Here is a 15,340-nt window from a genome sequence, read left to right as displayed (position 1 = left end):
GAGTGTTTATATGATACAGAAGTAAAAAATTAAGTTCATCTATGATTGTGATAAGCGCCATAATCCATTGATGCAGTTTGACTTTATACGGACCCTGACTTCGACCTCATGTAGTTTGACAACTATGTAATATGTGGTGACAGCCCTACTGGCCAATTCTTGAATTATTCGGAACAAGTGTTTATGAGAGAACGTTGTAGTAAAAACAAGGAACACTGTTCGTAGGCTATTGTTTTTCTCTTGTTTTACTATGCTAAATACTGTTCATATTCAACAAGCTTGTCAGCTGATTGTAGATATGGTGGTGCCAGTAAAAAAAACACAATGATAATGTCCTACTAGGACGTATTTGTGGGTTTAAATTAGTAAACTTCATTTTCTTTAGAAATTAGTTTAATATTATTATTTAGCTATAAGTTGCCAAAATTAGAGTTCAAGATGGCACACGAAAGTTTGACAACTGGTTAGAAAATGTTGCTTTGTTGTCTGTTAGTAATGAATATATTTATTAACACAAAAATAATTAAATAATAAAATTATCACACTTTATTTATTGTGTTTTATTATGAGTATTTAAGTGAAAACCCAATAAGATCTGATTAAAATTAGCTAAGATATTGAGACTTTACTGAACCTTTGTGTTTCTTTACTGAACTTAAACTAGCTTTGTTCAATAAAGTCCTGCTTTAGCGGCTACCACGGGCAATAAAACAACCGTATCAAAGGGTAAATGTGGAAAATTATGTTTATATCTTTAAAATATACAGAAAGAAAGTTACAACTAATTTATATTTTTTTTATTTTTATAACAAGAGAGATGTTACTTTGTTTGACAGCTCTATTAAATCAGACTGCATTTCTCTTATAGTTTGACGATTCCTGAGGGAAAAGCTGATAGACTATTTACTCTATACCATAAAACAAATCAAGGCAACTAGTACCCCTGAGGCAACAATGACTGCATACTATGCATTGTTTGAAAGCCATTTACGCTATGGTATTACTGTCTGGGGTGGATCCACTATGGGCAATCTCAACCGCGTCCTGGGTATGCAGAAAAGGCAATCAGAGTAATAGCAGGCTTAAGTCCAAGACAAAGCTGTAGAGATGTTTTCAAGAACCTGAACATCCCAACGGTCATTTCCATCTACATCCTAGATACTGTCCTTTACTGTGTGACCAAAGACCCCCCTAAACAAAGTGACGTGCATGAATACAACACCAGATATGCAGAAAACTATGTGCTGCCAGGTCACAGAACAGTTATGTATGAAAACCATTGTATGCAGGAGTGAAGATGCTAAACAAGATACCAGACCACTTGAAAGCTGGAGGCCCTGTGCTGATGAAGAGGAAGCTACAGAGATGGCTGCTAGACAAGGCTTTCTACACCCTAAATGAATTCTTTACTTGGGGAGACCCACATAACACTGAAGAAGCTTTTTCATTTAACTTTGTACCTATTATACTAATTTGACTTGAATTTGACACTGTAACATTACTTGAAGAAATTGTAATAAAGGATATTGTCTATTGTCTACAACTAGAAATAAAGCCATTATAAGATAAGGAACTAACCTGCCAATCTTGCTTGTTGTATTGCTCTTGTAGCAGCTTGTATCTCAGCATTGTTTGTTTGTAGGGGTCCCTTCCACTGGGCCAGCCACATTGCTAATAAACCCCAAAATTGTGAAAATCAAGCGTAGTATAAATATTACACAATGTAAATAATATGGAACATTAACGTACAATGTACGTTATATACGTCTCCAGTATGTAATATATAAAAATTATATGAATATTCCAAATACATAAACGCTACTAAATACCAAGTTGTTGTTTTACAAGTATAAATGACATTACAAAAAGAGAATAGTGCATCGCTGAAAGAACAAAAAGCTACCCCAAAGATCTAGTTTGTGAAGTGTTTCAAGGATTGGAAGAAGTGCAGGCACAAGTGCATAAAATCTAATAGGAATTATTATGAAGGTAACAACATTACTGTAGACAAATTAATCAACATTTAAAAAAAATGAAAATTCCTGTTACTTTTTGAACGTACCTCGTACAGTAGTATTAACATTATAGAACACCATTTAATTATTTGTGCAAAGAGGTAGCAAGGTTTTCAATATGTCACATTTTAAATATATCTTTATATTAGAAATATAACTATGAAGAAAGGTGTATAAGGAAGGTATTTTTGTTGTTATTTATATGTTATTTTTTCTTTCTTAGTAGTTTAATTTTAAATTTGATGTTAATATGAAACTTATACTAGACAAAGATGTTATACACTTGTTGAATTTAGAATTGATATTAAAGAGTATAAGGAATGATTCCAGGTATGTGTCGGTCAGTACCAGTGCTTATACTCTATGGAAGCCAGTGTCGGTCAGTACCAGTGCTTATACTCTATGGAAGCCAGTGTCGGTCAGTACCAGTGCTTATACTCTATGGAAAGCCAGTGTCGGTCAGTACCAGTGCTTATACTCTATGGAAGCCAGTGTCGGTCAGTACCAGTGCTTATACTCTATGGAAGCCAGTGTCGGTCAGTACCAGTGCTTATACTCTATGGAAGCCAGTGTCAGTCAGTACCAGTGCTTATATTCTATGGAAGCCAGTGTCAGTCAGTACCAGTGCTTGTATTCTATGTAAGCCAGTGTCGTCGCCGGGAGTTGTTTTCTATGGAATTTAGTTTTAGTCAGTGCCAGTGCTCATATTAGATGAAAGCTAGCTTATTTTCTATGGAAGCGTTGGCCAGTGCTAGTTGTACTCTGTGAAAGCTAGTTTCAGCCAGTGCTAGAGCTTAATACTTTGTGAAAGCAAGTGTCAGTCAGTGCTAGAGCTTACTCTGTGAAAGCTAGTGTCAGCCAGTGCTAGTTTTACTCTGTGGAAGCCAGTGTCAGTCATTTCTAGAGCTTATACTCTGTAAAAGCTAGTGTCAGCCAGTGCTAGTTTTACTCTGTGAAGGCTAGTGTCAGCCAGTACTAGTTTTACCCTGTGAAAGCCAGTGTCAGTCAGTGCTAGACCTTATACTCTGTGAAAGCCAGTGTCAGTCATTTCTAGAGCTTATACTGTGTGAAAGTTAGTTCCAGCCAATCCTAGTGACAAAAAACAGTAGTGACATTCCAAAAAACGCCAAAAATGAGCCTCAGTAATACTATTTACATTTTCAATTATTGACATAAATAGATGGAACATTACAAAGCATGGCAGATGCACAATATAGATGTGTGCCAATCCTTCATTTCTCTGCTAGAGGACATCACTTGTAAAAGCAAACTTTAACAATAACAATAACTGAAGCTGCAATTAAGTGTTTTAAATGGACACCTGGCTGCAAGTTAAGATACGTAAAACAAGCTGTTTTAGTTTGAGATTGATACTGATAATAATAATAATTTGCAGAATGAAATAGGTTTATTGGTGATTTTTATTATTATTAAGTGAAAGTATTGAAGATCAGCAATGAGGTTCCAATTAAACATTTAAAAAGATACAAGAGGCACTGATAACATTGAAGTGTCTGTGTCCAAAGTGGGAACAAGGGCACTTGAGGAAGGTAGAACTGCTGACATTTAAGATATTGGGCTAGATAATATTAAAAACATTAACAGACTGTTATTTTATTGATTATTTTTTACGTTATAAAAGAGTTTTCATAATGTTAAACCTATTGTGTTTACTACTTGTATTTTATTATGAAAAAGATTTTTTATTAAAAGTAGAGTTTTAAAGCTTTATTAGATGCAATTTCATTGTATGCGCTCGGTTAATGCTGGAATTAAATAAAATGCAGATAAATGTACTGTTTTAAACCTAAGCTATTTTAGTACCAAGGTGCCATTGAAAGTGGAAACCACTACAAATAACTCCTCATTGTATACCTCAGATTGTACGTGCGTTTCTTCCCAAAATTGTTACTACTACGCAGATTATTAATTCTTTGATTTTACGAATAATACACATTATACCCTCCCAGTATGTATTTGAAAATTTTCTAAATGAACTCACACCTATTAAAAAGATCAAAGATCAAAGTAATCAAATTTGCAAATATAATTAAAAAATAATTAACCACAAAAAAAAAAACAAGTTAAGTTTTACAAATACAAGACAGGTGGACAAAACAAGACAATATCTATAGACTGTCTCTTTTGTTCATAACATTTATAAAAGTTAAGCATGTAAACACGTAAAAAATTAATCACGCAGTGTTTTTTAAGAGTGCAGCACGCACATGATGTTATATTGTGGATCCTGCGTAGGTGGTTTAAGAACGGGAGAAAAGTTTTCTTATAATTAGACCTTAGCAATAGATTAGTTTGCCATTCACTTTTAAATTTCTAAATATAAAATGCACTCAGTGCAAAATGTATAAAATATATTTATTTAAAGATATAGAATAACAATTAGACAAACTGTCACATGTACAAAGTTTTTAATTTTTATATTTATCTTATTATTTCTTGACACTTCTTATAGACCTTTATTTTCTTATCATGGGTTTAAAAGCAAATATATGTTTGCTGCAAACAATTTTAATTTATAAAAATGTTCAGACACATTTTCTTTGTATTTAAAAATATTTGGTAGTTTACTAAAGTTTTACTCACAAAGGGTGATTGTGGTTGAACCACACGCCGACACCAGCTTTTGCACCGGTTCTGCCATTATTACTGCAAGCTCCATCAGTGTAGACGATGGTGAAGCCTTCCTGGTCAACGATGAAGCCCTGAGGTGTGCTGTTGTTGCCCCGCCAAGGACTATCAACTTGTTCTACAGTCTCAGTTGTGGACTGAGACCTGGTTGTGGTGGGCACTGGAGTGTCAGATGACTCACCGTCTGATAACTCCACAGTCACGTGTAATCTGCAATCATTTTAGTTAACAATCCATTTTATTGATGTAATTTTAGGCAAAATGACTATTATGATGTCTTTCTACCATTAGAAACAATAAATTAAAATCTACAAATTAATGTTGCCTTTCCCAAGTTGAAATTTATTGTTGTGGTGAACACAAAATGTAGTGAATTAAAAACAGTAGACACACCTTATTAAATCCTAAAAAATCAGGGATATATTCATAACTTTCCAGTACCGGAATGTGATGGGTGGGGGTAAGTTATGGAAATGTATGGCAGAACTTATAGATAGCTCATTATTATGTAGTGTTTTAAACTGACAGATGACAGACTATGACGAGATGAGACTAGGCTTGTGTCAGAATTAGGTCAACACCAACAAACCAACTAAAATCCGCACTGGCACAAAATATTTCTTGGTTCGTTTAGGCATAAAATACGCTAACAATTGAAATAGCACAATTACAATAGAGTAAAATATCAAGTAAAACGTAGGCTACGCAACAAAACCTACTAAGAGTCTAAGTTTCCAGTTCCTTAGAATTTCTGGAAACATTTCACCAATAAATTCATTTTCTTTCACATGTTCTGGTACCAGTGTACACTCCTGTAAAATGCCTGCAAGTGCAAGTGTACCTTTAACTTGGTCATGCTCTCTTATGCATTAACGGATTTTGTTGGAAAATGTACAATTGAAATTTTTAATAACAATTGCAAAATATTTGTTATCTTGTAAATTGTTTAACTATACTGGTTCTTTTGTTGCTTGACTTTAGAGGTAATCAACAGGCGCCATTTTGTAGTTATTAAAGCAAATCACACCATTATTTTAAACAAGTGTTGTCTTGTTTATCACTACCCATGTGTAAAGTATCGTATCTGTAGTTTTTTCTAGGTCCAGAGAAATTTTTTGATAAAAATACAAAATGGCGGCTAGTGGCAAAATGACACCATTTCTTGACATATGTTTTACATAACAATTTTTGTTTTAAAATGATGAGTACTATCAGACAAAAAAGTTTGTGACACCCTTTTCTGAACACTCTGTATATATTATACATATTATATACAAATATATATAAAAGTACATACTGGGTGACACAGAATAACGGGAATAGGCAGGTGGCAGCACGACGGGTTCGTGACAGTTATTAAGTAAACAGTTCGCCATTTCAGTAATCATGGATCAGTGGAACGGAGACAACAGCATGGATTAACCATGAAAATGTTTTATTAAAACAATGATAGTTTGGTAGCCCTCAAGACGAAAGCAACAGGACGACCAAGAAGTGTGCCTTCTCCAGAAAACGTCGATGTTGCATGCAAATCTGTTTTATAGAACCCATAGCGTTCAATTCGTAAGCAAACAGCAATGATTGGAATTTTCCAAAAGTGTTCGTAGAATTCTTCATCTTGATTTAAAATTTAATCCGTACAAACTACAGATAGTGCAACAATTACCGGTTACAATTAGGATTCTGTTAACAAATGACAATGAATTTCTAAACAAGTTGTGGATGTCAGATAAGGTAAATTTTTCATCTCACAGGTTACGTGAATACACAGATCGTAAATGGACAAACAAACTTCCAAATGAAGTTCATGAGTGCCCTTAACACGCTGGTAAAGTGAGAGTAAGGTGTTTTCATGGGATTATTGGACCATATTTTTAAACAAATAAGCAATGAAAACCAAACCACTGTCAAGGCCGATCGTTACGAGGAGATGTTACGTACTTTCGTTACACCTTTATTGAACTCTCCAAATGTTCAAGAAGCCTAATATCAACAGGACAGAGCAACATAAAACACTGAATGGTAATCAATAGTACATGTGCAAGAATTGTTCGATAACTGTGTAATCTCATAATTTGGTAATATTCCCTGGCTCCCAAGATCACCAGATTTATCCATTTGTGATTTTTCTTGTGACAAAACCCAAAGAACGAAGGTTACATGACTCCCCAAGAACCCTGGAAGAGTTAAAAAAAAAAATTCGGGATGAAATCCACAGTATTCCAGCTAAGATGTTGCTACGGTCAATGAGAAATCTCCAGAGCAGATTTCACGAATGCATTCATCTAAAGGACGTAATTTTAAAAAGTTGTAAATGACACCAATGTTTCATAAATGGCAAAGCTATAAGATTTCAATTACTATGAATTAAATTTATTTCTTTCATAACTTTTTTTTTTTTTTTTTTTTTTTTTTTTTTTTTTTTTTTTTTTTTTTTTTTTATTATTATTGTGGAAATGCCATTTTTTGTGTGACCCTGTATATACATAATATAATTGTCAACTATTTACACATACTTCTTTTTCTTTGATTTACTTCTTGTTTTGTCTTCCTCTGTTGTATTTTTCCTTTTTCTTTCTGGAGTGCATCTACAAAGAAAAACAATATTTCAAAACCCGTACAAAATAAAAAAATCATAAAAACAATTAAGAGCCAATAATGTAATAAATTCTTTTAATACCACTGTATACAAAATAATATTAAATTACACAAGGTAAAATACATTGTATTGTAGGGATTGTACGATAACAATACAATGATAATGGACAAAATGTCTATTCAGAATAGGTAATGTCAACATTCTCCATAATTATGAAAAAATTAGGCGCCCTGTTTGTGCAAGATCATATATATATTTGTATATTTTGATATTATGATTAAACCACCGAAAGAAAGTTGATTTATTTTATCACTTACACAGTTATCAAGACAACATGTGGTTTGGCAATGTTACCAAAAAATTTTAAATAGACATGAAAGTTGAGTAATAAAAATCCATTTACGAGGCATATTCAAAAAGCAAGCAGCGTTATAGAAAAACTAGTTAAACCATTATTTTTAAACCAACTTTATTTTCACATCAAAGAGCATATTGTAAACTATTTTTCGACATAGTTTCCACTACTGTTTAAACACTTGCTCCACATTTAATAAACGTTCTAACCGATTTTTCCACCATTCTATCACTCATCTCCACCTCAACATGTTATTTTTAAACCATTCACAGTTTTTGACGTAATATTACACATTGTTATATTGTTCCTGTTTTATTTTGTTGTCTGCCATAAAAAATAAACATAAGACACAACGTAATGAGAAGCAATAACACAAAAAGAATTTCTACGTCAACTACGTGTCGTACAAGTAGTTCTGGCATTTTCTACTAGGTATCAGCACTTGCTTGGACCTCTGTCATGGGTGTTTGCACCTTGTTAAGTTCTCTGTAGACAACACACGTTGTTGTATGTCACCCATCCTGGAGTATTTTATGGTTTTATTTCTAGTGTTTATTTTACCATGGAAATATCCAACACAGAAATAGACGATTGGCTTCATTTGTGTGATGATGGCATGGACACAGATAGTGAAAATGACTTATAAATAATAAATATAAAAATAACAAAAATTTGAAAAAGACAAAAAATTAACTTTTTCTATATTTAAAATCTACAAACCTGTAAAAAGCAGCACAAAATATTATGCAAAACAACATAATTTTAGGAAGAGTAACAATAAATATCTGTTAGTTTCACATTCCAAGTATCCACAAACCGAATTAAAGCTCAAATCTCACAGTCGGCAGGAACATCAATTGTCTTTAACATTTTAAATGTGCACAGCAAACTGAAAAGACAACTTAGAGTAACTAAAATGGCATCTGTGAGAGCAAGTGAACGACGAAGACTAGGGGTGGTGCAATGAAACTGTATTTACTTTTCGAATACGACTTACATGCAAATAATAAGTATATTTGGCAACTTTAAAGCAATTCTAAATGAAAATAAAGTCTTATTTTTTACCAATGCATTGACTAATTTTTAACCTCTTTAGAGAAATGTTGATGTCCTGCCATAACATGAAAAAGTTAGATGATGGATGAATTAAATCTATTAGAAATTCTAAATATAGGCTATTATACATATATATATATATATATATATATATATATATATATATATATTTTAATCGAAGGAGGAGCTCTTCTTATTAGAAAACAAATTTTTCTTTAAAAGAAAACCCACAACTGTCCAAAAAATTTAAATTTTCTTTCACCAGGTCTTTTGACAACTACGATGGCGTCGTCAGGTATAAATCGACAATTTGAAACAGTATAAATATTTTAAAATTCAAAACAATTATCAGCGGAATAAAGTTTAATACAAGATTTGTATGATTAAAGGTAAAATAAAATAAATATTAATATATGTAAAAGAGTTTGGGTCAAAAAGAATTTAGTTATATTTTACAGGAAAGGTGCATTTAGAATCGGTCCAAAATCTTTGTTTAATATTTTTTCTTTATGTTTTTTTTATGTATGTTTTATAAGCATAGAGTTCTTGTTTATGGATTGGTTTTACTAATGTGTGATTTGTTTCTAATGCATGAACACCTGCAAATAGCTGATTTTTTTAGTTTATCCGTATTTATATTATCTTTAATTTTCTTTAAATCTGTTTTAAATGATTCTTTTTGCTGGCCAATGTAAATCTTATCATAATCTTCACAGTTAATTTTGTAAATTTCACTTTTATTTTCATACAAAATTTTATCTTTTGGATTTCCAAGTATATTATTTATCTTATTCGTTGTGGAAATGTTATATTCATGTCAACATTTTTTTTAAATGTTTTTTTATTTTTTTTATAAAATGGATTGCCACTTTTCTTTTCTTTTTTTCTACTTTTTAAAGTAGTTCTGGATGTTTTTTGATCAAATCTTTCATTTTTTTTAATAAACTGTCAATTTATTTGAAAACAGCTTTACTTTTTATATTGTTTAGTTCTTTTGTGTATGTACCCATCGTTCTTTAAAGGCATTGTACGTAATCTGTTAATCATGGTGTGGAGAGCAGCTCTTTTTGGGAGGGTGGATAGTTCAAATCGTGTGATATGTATCTGTTGTTACAAGTGGGTTTTCTGTAAATGTCGCCATTATTCTTTTCACTAATACATCTAAAAATGGTAAGGATAAATTTGTTACATTTACAAAATAAATTAAATTTGTATTCATCCTGTAAAGTGTCGTGCACAATCGATCTTCTACTATTCTTTTGAATAATAAGACTGGCCACAGATAATCTACAATAACATTTTATTTCTAGATTTTCATTCATGTTACATAGTATGAATACGTTTTTATAACAACATTAACCACACCTAAACATTATGTATACTGTATAACAGATTGAGGAGTTATATTATTCTTTTGCTAATTTATTCAATATTTTAGTTATACAACTTTATTTTGTTGTTGATTGGCAAATCACTATAAAAAGAGTTACACTCAATACATGCTAAAGTATTACCATCGTTTAAGAAATAACAATAATTAATTAGTACACCTAGTTTTAATAATTTACATATTTAGTGTGTATTTTGATGTAGGTCTTTAATTACCTGTTATACAACGAAGTCTCAAGGATGTCAAGTCTGCTGCTGAATTCACTCAGCTTCTTGTTGGTCTGTTCAATGAATTTGTCTAATTTTTCTGCGATCAAACCCAATCTATCATGTTTCAGTAAGGTATGGGACGGCTGACTTGCCACTGCTACGAGTTCAGGAGGATTTAAATTTTCAATGTTTACTGCAGTTGTTACGTTTGCATTGATTTTTATTGATGAGTTATTCAGGTAGGTTCCTGCAGTTTTTTACAAAATTACTAGCTTCAGTTTTCCGTGTTGAATTTCCTGTATTTGGCTTGTGGATATCCTTTGGTCTGATTCTGACATTCTTCCCTAAAAAACATTGATGAAGAAAATTGTACTCTCGACAGGCAGCTATTAAAATTTAATTGAATTTAACTATCCATAAACAGTTTATAGATGTGCATATATAAGCTTTTCTCCCATATTTGAATGCTGATTTAAGCTTAATTATTTAAACACTCTAAACATTTATTAGACTGGATAATAGTGTCTATAGCTTCATATATTATAACACATAATTAAACCAGAAATAACCCTTCAACTTATTACCCATAACCATTAAAATTCTGAGTATAGTCTAAATGAGAAATTGTTCAATAATGAGCATAAATAATAGAGTAAACAAGCAATTCATAAATAACAATGTGAGTGATAACATTTTTCTTAACAATAAATTAAAGCTACATTAAGGGGAACAAGTGCAGAAACATATGAACAATTAATTTAATTCATTAATGAAACAGTTTGGATGTTGAAGTAGTAAAAATAAAGTGGCAACATTAATGTCATTGTAAATTTGGATTGGAATATATTCCTGTACATAATTGTACTATGTTCAGATTTTTCTTTGACTATTGTATGTCAAATTAAAGCATGTTTCTCAATTACATGTTCAACTTACCAGGTTTTATAAACTCCCGGGTTTTTCCCCACAGCCACAGCATAGTACGGCATCTCTAAAACGTACAATAGTCCTATGTTTATCTTCTGAATGGTCCTGTAGAGAGAGATGTTAAACAAAAATAATTAAACTATTATTATTTATCTATGCTATATAGTAGTAAGAGTACAATTGTCATGATATGAAAATAATTGTTAGTAAAATATTGAGTAACTAATTTATGGAATTAATAATAATTACGTTAATAAGGTCATTGAATTTATTTTAATAATGAATACAGAATTTGATAACATTAATTAATAATCTTGCTACTGTTTCTTCATAATACTTTTAGGACACTCTATACAAGAGTTTTGCAATTCAGCTAGCCCCAAATCAAAATCAATTTGGTATTTGACATTGTTAGTCATCTGTCTTTAAAGCAGCATTGAAGGTGTGTGCGGTTTCACACGGTCAGAACCATGTTCTCACCCATAGTAAACTCAAAAAGAACTGACAATCACGACCAAGCTTTGAAAATAAACACATGTGTAATATTATGAAGAATGGTCAGCTGAGTAATTTCAAACCTTGGGGTCAATTCTAGGGTTGAGACATATATTTCACTATTGCACTATAATAGAAATACACAATTCTACTATAATTTAAAATTTAATAATTTTCATTGTTTAACCTAAAAATGGGAAGATTGATGGTTTAAATATGGGATGAACAGTCTCTTCCAATACTTATACTTTATAAAATACAACTGTACTAGTGTGCACTGTCCAATTCTTCCCGTATTTGGATGACAAATAGATTTCATGTGTTAAATTGTATTTCTCAAAATTAAGTATCATGTATATTTTATGTTTAACTAAAAGTATATTAATTGATAGTGCAAGTGGAGGCTATGGAAGCATCAAAGGTGTCACCCTGATTACTGAATTCATTCATTCATGATCAGACCTAGCTGGAGTTGATCTGTTATCTGATAGGTACTGTCTCAAAGGGGACGTTTTTCATCCGTAGCCACAGCCCATACTGATGACGAAAGCATTCATCAAACCCTTTGGGATTTTGAAATACTGTTATCTGATAGGTACTATCTCAAAGCTAATGTTTTTCATTTTTCACCAGCATTGTGGGCATTTTTAGTAAAGCCAAACATAATCGAATGCCTTATAAAAAGTTGAGGATTAAAATATAGACTATATAAACATGAATGGAGTTATAAGAAAGACAAATCATGATTTTCTTTTTTGAAGTGACTACTGTACTGCTTTTGGCGGACTATGAATGTATGTTTTGCACGGGGGAAAAAAACTTTCGTGTCACATCATAGAATGTCAGGCATGTTTTTCACTCTGTAACCGCTAGGGCAGGATTATCGCGGCCATTTTGATGTCAGGGCGTTTCTCCATTCGGTGAATATCCAGGCGTACTAGTGAGAGGTACTGTCACTTGTTAAAGTGACTACTTTTTTTGGTGGAGTATGGATGTATGTTTTGCACGGGGCAAAAACTCATGTTTCACGCCATGCATGTTTATGTTTTCCACATGCTTTCAAAGGAGAAGTTTTACCAAAACGTAAACAAACCGTTCACGTATAAACATTTCATCTGAACTAACAAAACTTGACTTTAATGAAAAATCTGTTTGGAGAGATTAAAAGGGAAATATAAACCACAATCACATACAACATTATATGCGATAAAGAAAATAATGAAATACTTCTCTAATCTAGTAGTGTTTTACAATGATTTGATTTAGATCAGTTTACTCATATTATTATTGACCTAAACACACTGAAAAACTTCCAACACCAAACAATTGTTGCAAAGAAACTAAAATATATGATAAGATATTGAATAAATCTACGAACTACTAATTTATTTATTAATGAATCCAACGTAAAATTAATCAACTTACTGCATCATTTAATAGCAGTATTTAAAGCTCATCGGATTCTAAATTGAATTTTACCACGGTTAATATTAATTCCTATTCCACTTCACTATAGTTTTGCCCTGATGGGTTTTATAAAAGGATTAAAAATAAATAAATAAGAACTTTTCTAGCTGACAAAGCTATAACGTAATTTAATTCTAGAAGAAAATTAGTCTTTCTGTTGATTATAATTATAACCTTTACTCAATTACATTGGACCCTACCTGACATTCACTTAAAAAATAAATTATGTAAAAACAGATTTTAATACATATTTTGCTAAAGAAACATCAAAACCATTAATTGACTTTTTTAAAGATAAATAAAATTTAACAATGTCAATCAATAAAAACTTAAGTTAAGATACGGAACAACAATAGATGCTGTGTTTACAAGATATTTAAAATTTTATTCTAAAACTTTTGTCTTATTTCAGTTAAATCATAAACCCATTATTTAATTTTTAGAATATAATGATAATGAAAATGAAGTAATAATTTCGGAAATGCAAGACTGTAGTGAAAATGATATTGACCAAAGTATAGAAACCAATATAAACTGTAATTATGAAAATTTGTAGGCTAAATATGTATTACTTTAATATTTAGAAGTCAGTGATCATTGTAATATATGAAATGTAAAAAATATTACAAAAATAGAAAACTTTTTATGTTGAAAAATTTAGTGTCCCGTATTACTTTGAAATATAAAAAAGTAACCATTTAATAATTAGCAAAAAAATATTTAAAAAGTAATTAGCAAAGTACTTTTTCATCATATACATTCACAGCCCATTATAAGAAGTAGTCACTTTGGTCAGTCAGTCCCATGACCGCCTTACTTTTCTCGATTTAAGAAAATTATGAAAAAACTGTGTAATATAACAATGGATAACCGGGTCCGCTTATTGTACCATACCCCCTATCCGTTTTAAATAAAAAACATGTATTTTAAAATTTTTTACCAAATTCATAAGAAAAAGAATTTTTGGTACTTTTATATTAACCAGTGACCACTTTTTCGGAAGAGCTTTTCATACAAGGGACCAAAAAAACTATATTAACTACTAATTAAATTTTTTAGGTTCCCGGTAAGAAAAACTCTTCCAAAATTAGTGCCCTACAGATAATATCAAAGTATTGAATTTTAAAATGAAAGCAATAGCCAGTAAACAAAATTATTACCATGAGGTGCTAACATATAAGTGGATTTATTAAAATAGTAGTCCTGATTAAAACTTTTATGAAAAAAAAAACATTCATCTATTACACTATTGCTAACTTAAATTGATGGTATATAATCTATTAACTAGGACCTGGATAAAAATTGGGTTTAACTCTAAATGTTCCCTTTCAACATTAGTATAGCCTACCCAAAATATGAAGAATTTTGAACAGTTGTTACCGAAAAATAAATGTCCCTAAGCCAAATAAATACCACTACCTGATCTCAACATATAAATTGCAATACAAAATAAATTCCATGAATAAAAGTTTACTTAATTACATTCCCACATTAGCTCACAAAATAAACCAAGCCTAGGCCTTACACTAAGTCCTTAAACTCTAACCTACAAAATAATTAGGAAAATGACTAATTTAGAATATCATTTTAATATCAAGATACCTTTACCATCTGAGTAACATTACAATCACGAAGAAGCCAATTACACAGAATTATGTTTATATCGTATTCATTCACACACAACAGTTAAATTTATAATTAACCCGGTTAACAATCATCTGTTTTTAACACAGTTTAGTTTACGTTTACTGGTTTACAGCAGTCAGCAGACATTCGGCTTATTGCTCTGTGTGTGACACACAAGCACCATAGAGAAACTCACTAATAACTGATATTTCTTATATGTTATATCCAACTGAACAATCATCCAATCTCCAAGTTCAGCTGCCCATGTAAAGACAGAATTACATCATTCTTCTAATTAATATTAATGTTTTAAATACAAAAAACGTCACAATAAAGAACATAGACAACTAAATCTTCTCACCAAATATACGTTTTAAAAATAAACGCAATTTATGTTTTATCAGTGAAATTGGAAGTTAAAGTGTTTAAAATAAAAAAAGTCAACACTGTATTCATTGGTGCATTCCTTATTGAGTGAGTTTTCAAACATACTAAATAAATAAATCAGGGCTTACACAGTTTGTCTGAAAACAAATACTTCTCTGCTAATCT

At 31.2% G+C, this 15,340-nt stretch overlaps 1 protein-coding gene across 2 annotated transcripts; it reads right to left on the bottom strand.

Annotated features, from left to right (window-relative positions):
* Positions 1-10,532: 10,532 nt before the first annotated feature.
* On the bottom strand, positions 10,533-14,935 carry LOC124353104 (ribonuclease H-like). 2 transcript variants are annotated; one of them, XM_046802925.1, is made up of 3 exons: positions 14,771-14,935; positions 11,210-11,305; positions 10,533-10,617 (listed from the first exon to the last, which is right to left on the bottom strand). In XM_046802925.1, exons 1-3 carry the CDS (start codon positions 14,782-14,784, stop codon positions 10,548-10,550), a joined length of 180 nt encoding a protein of 59 aa, XP_046658881.1. In that variant the 5' UTR covers positions 14,785-14,935; the 3' UTR covers positions 10,533-10,547. The 2 variants fall into 2 exon arrangements, 1 of the variants encoding a protein (XP_046658881.1); XR_006921567.1 differs by having other exon boundaries at positions 10,535-10,617; positions 14,765-14,935.
* Positions 14,936-15,340: the final 405 nt, after the last annotated feature.

This window comes from Homalodisca vitripennis, chromosome 1 (genome assembly GCF_021130785.1).
Source record: "Homalodisca vitripennis isolate AUS2020 chromosome 1, UT_GWSS_2.1, whole genome shotgun sequence".
NCBI lineage: Eukaryota > Metazoa > Arthropoda > Insecta > Hemiptera > Cicadellidae > Homalodisca > Homalodisca vitripennis.
The sequence above is the reverse complement of the archived record's forward strand: the minus strand, read 5'-3'. Positions and strand labels throughout refer to the sequence as shown.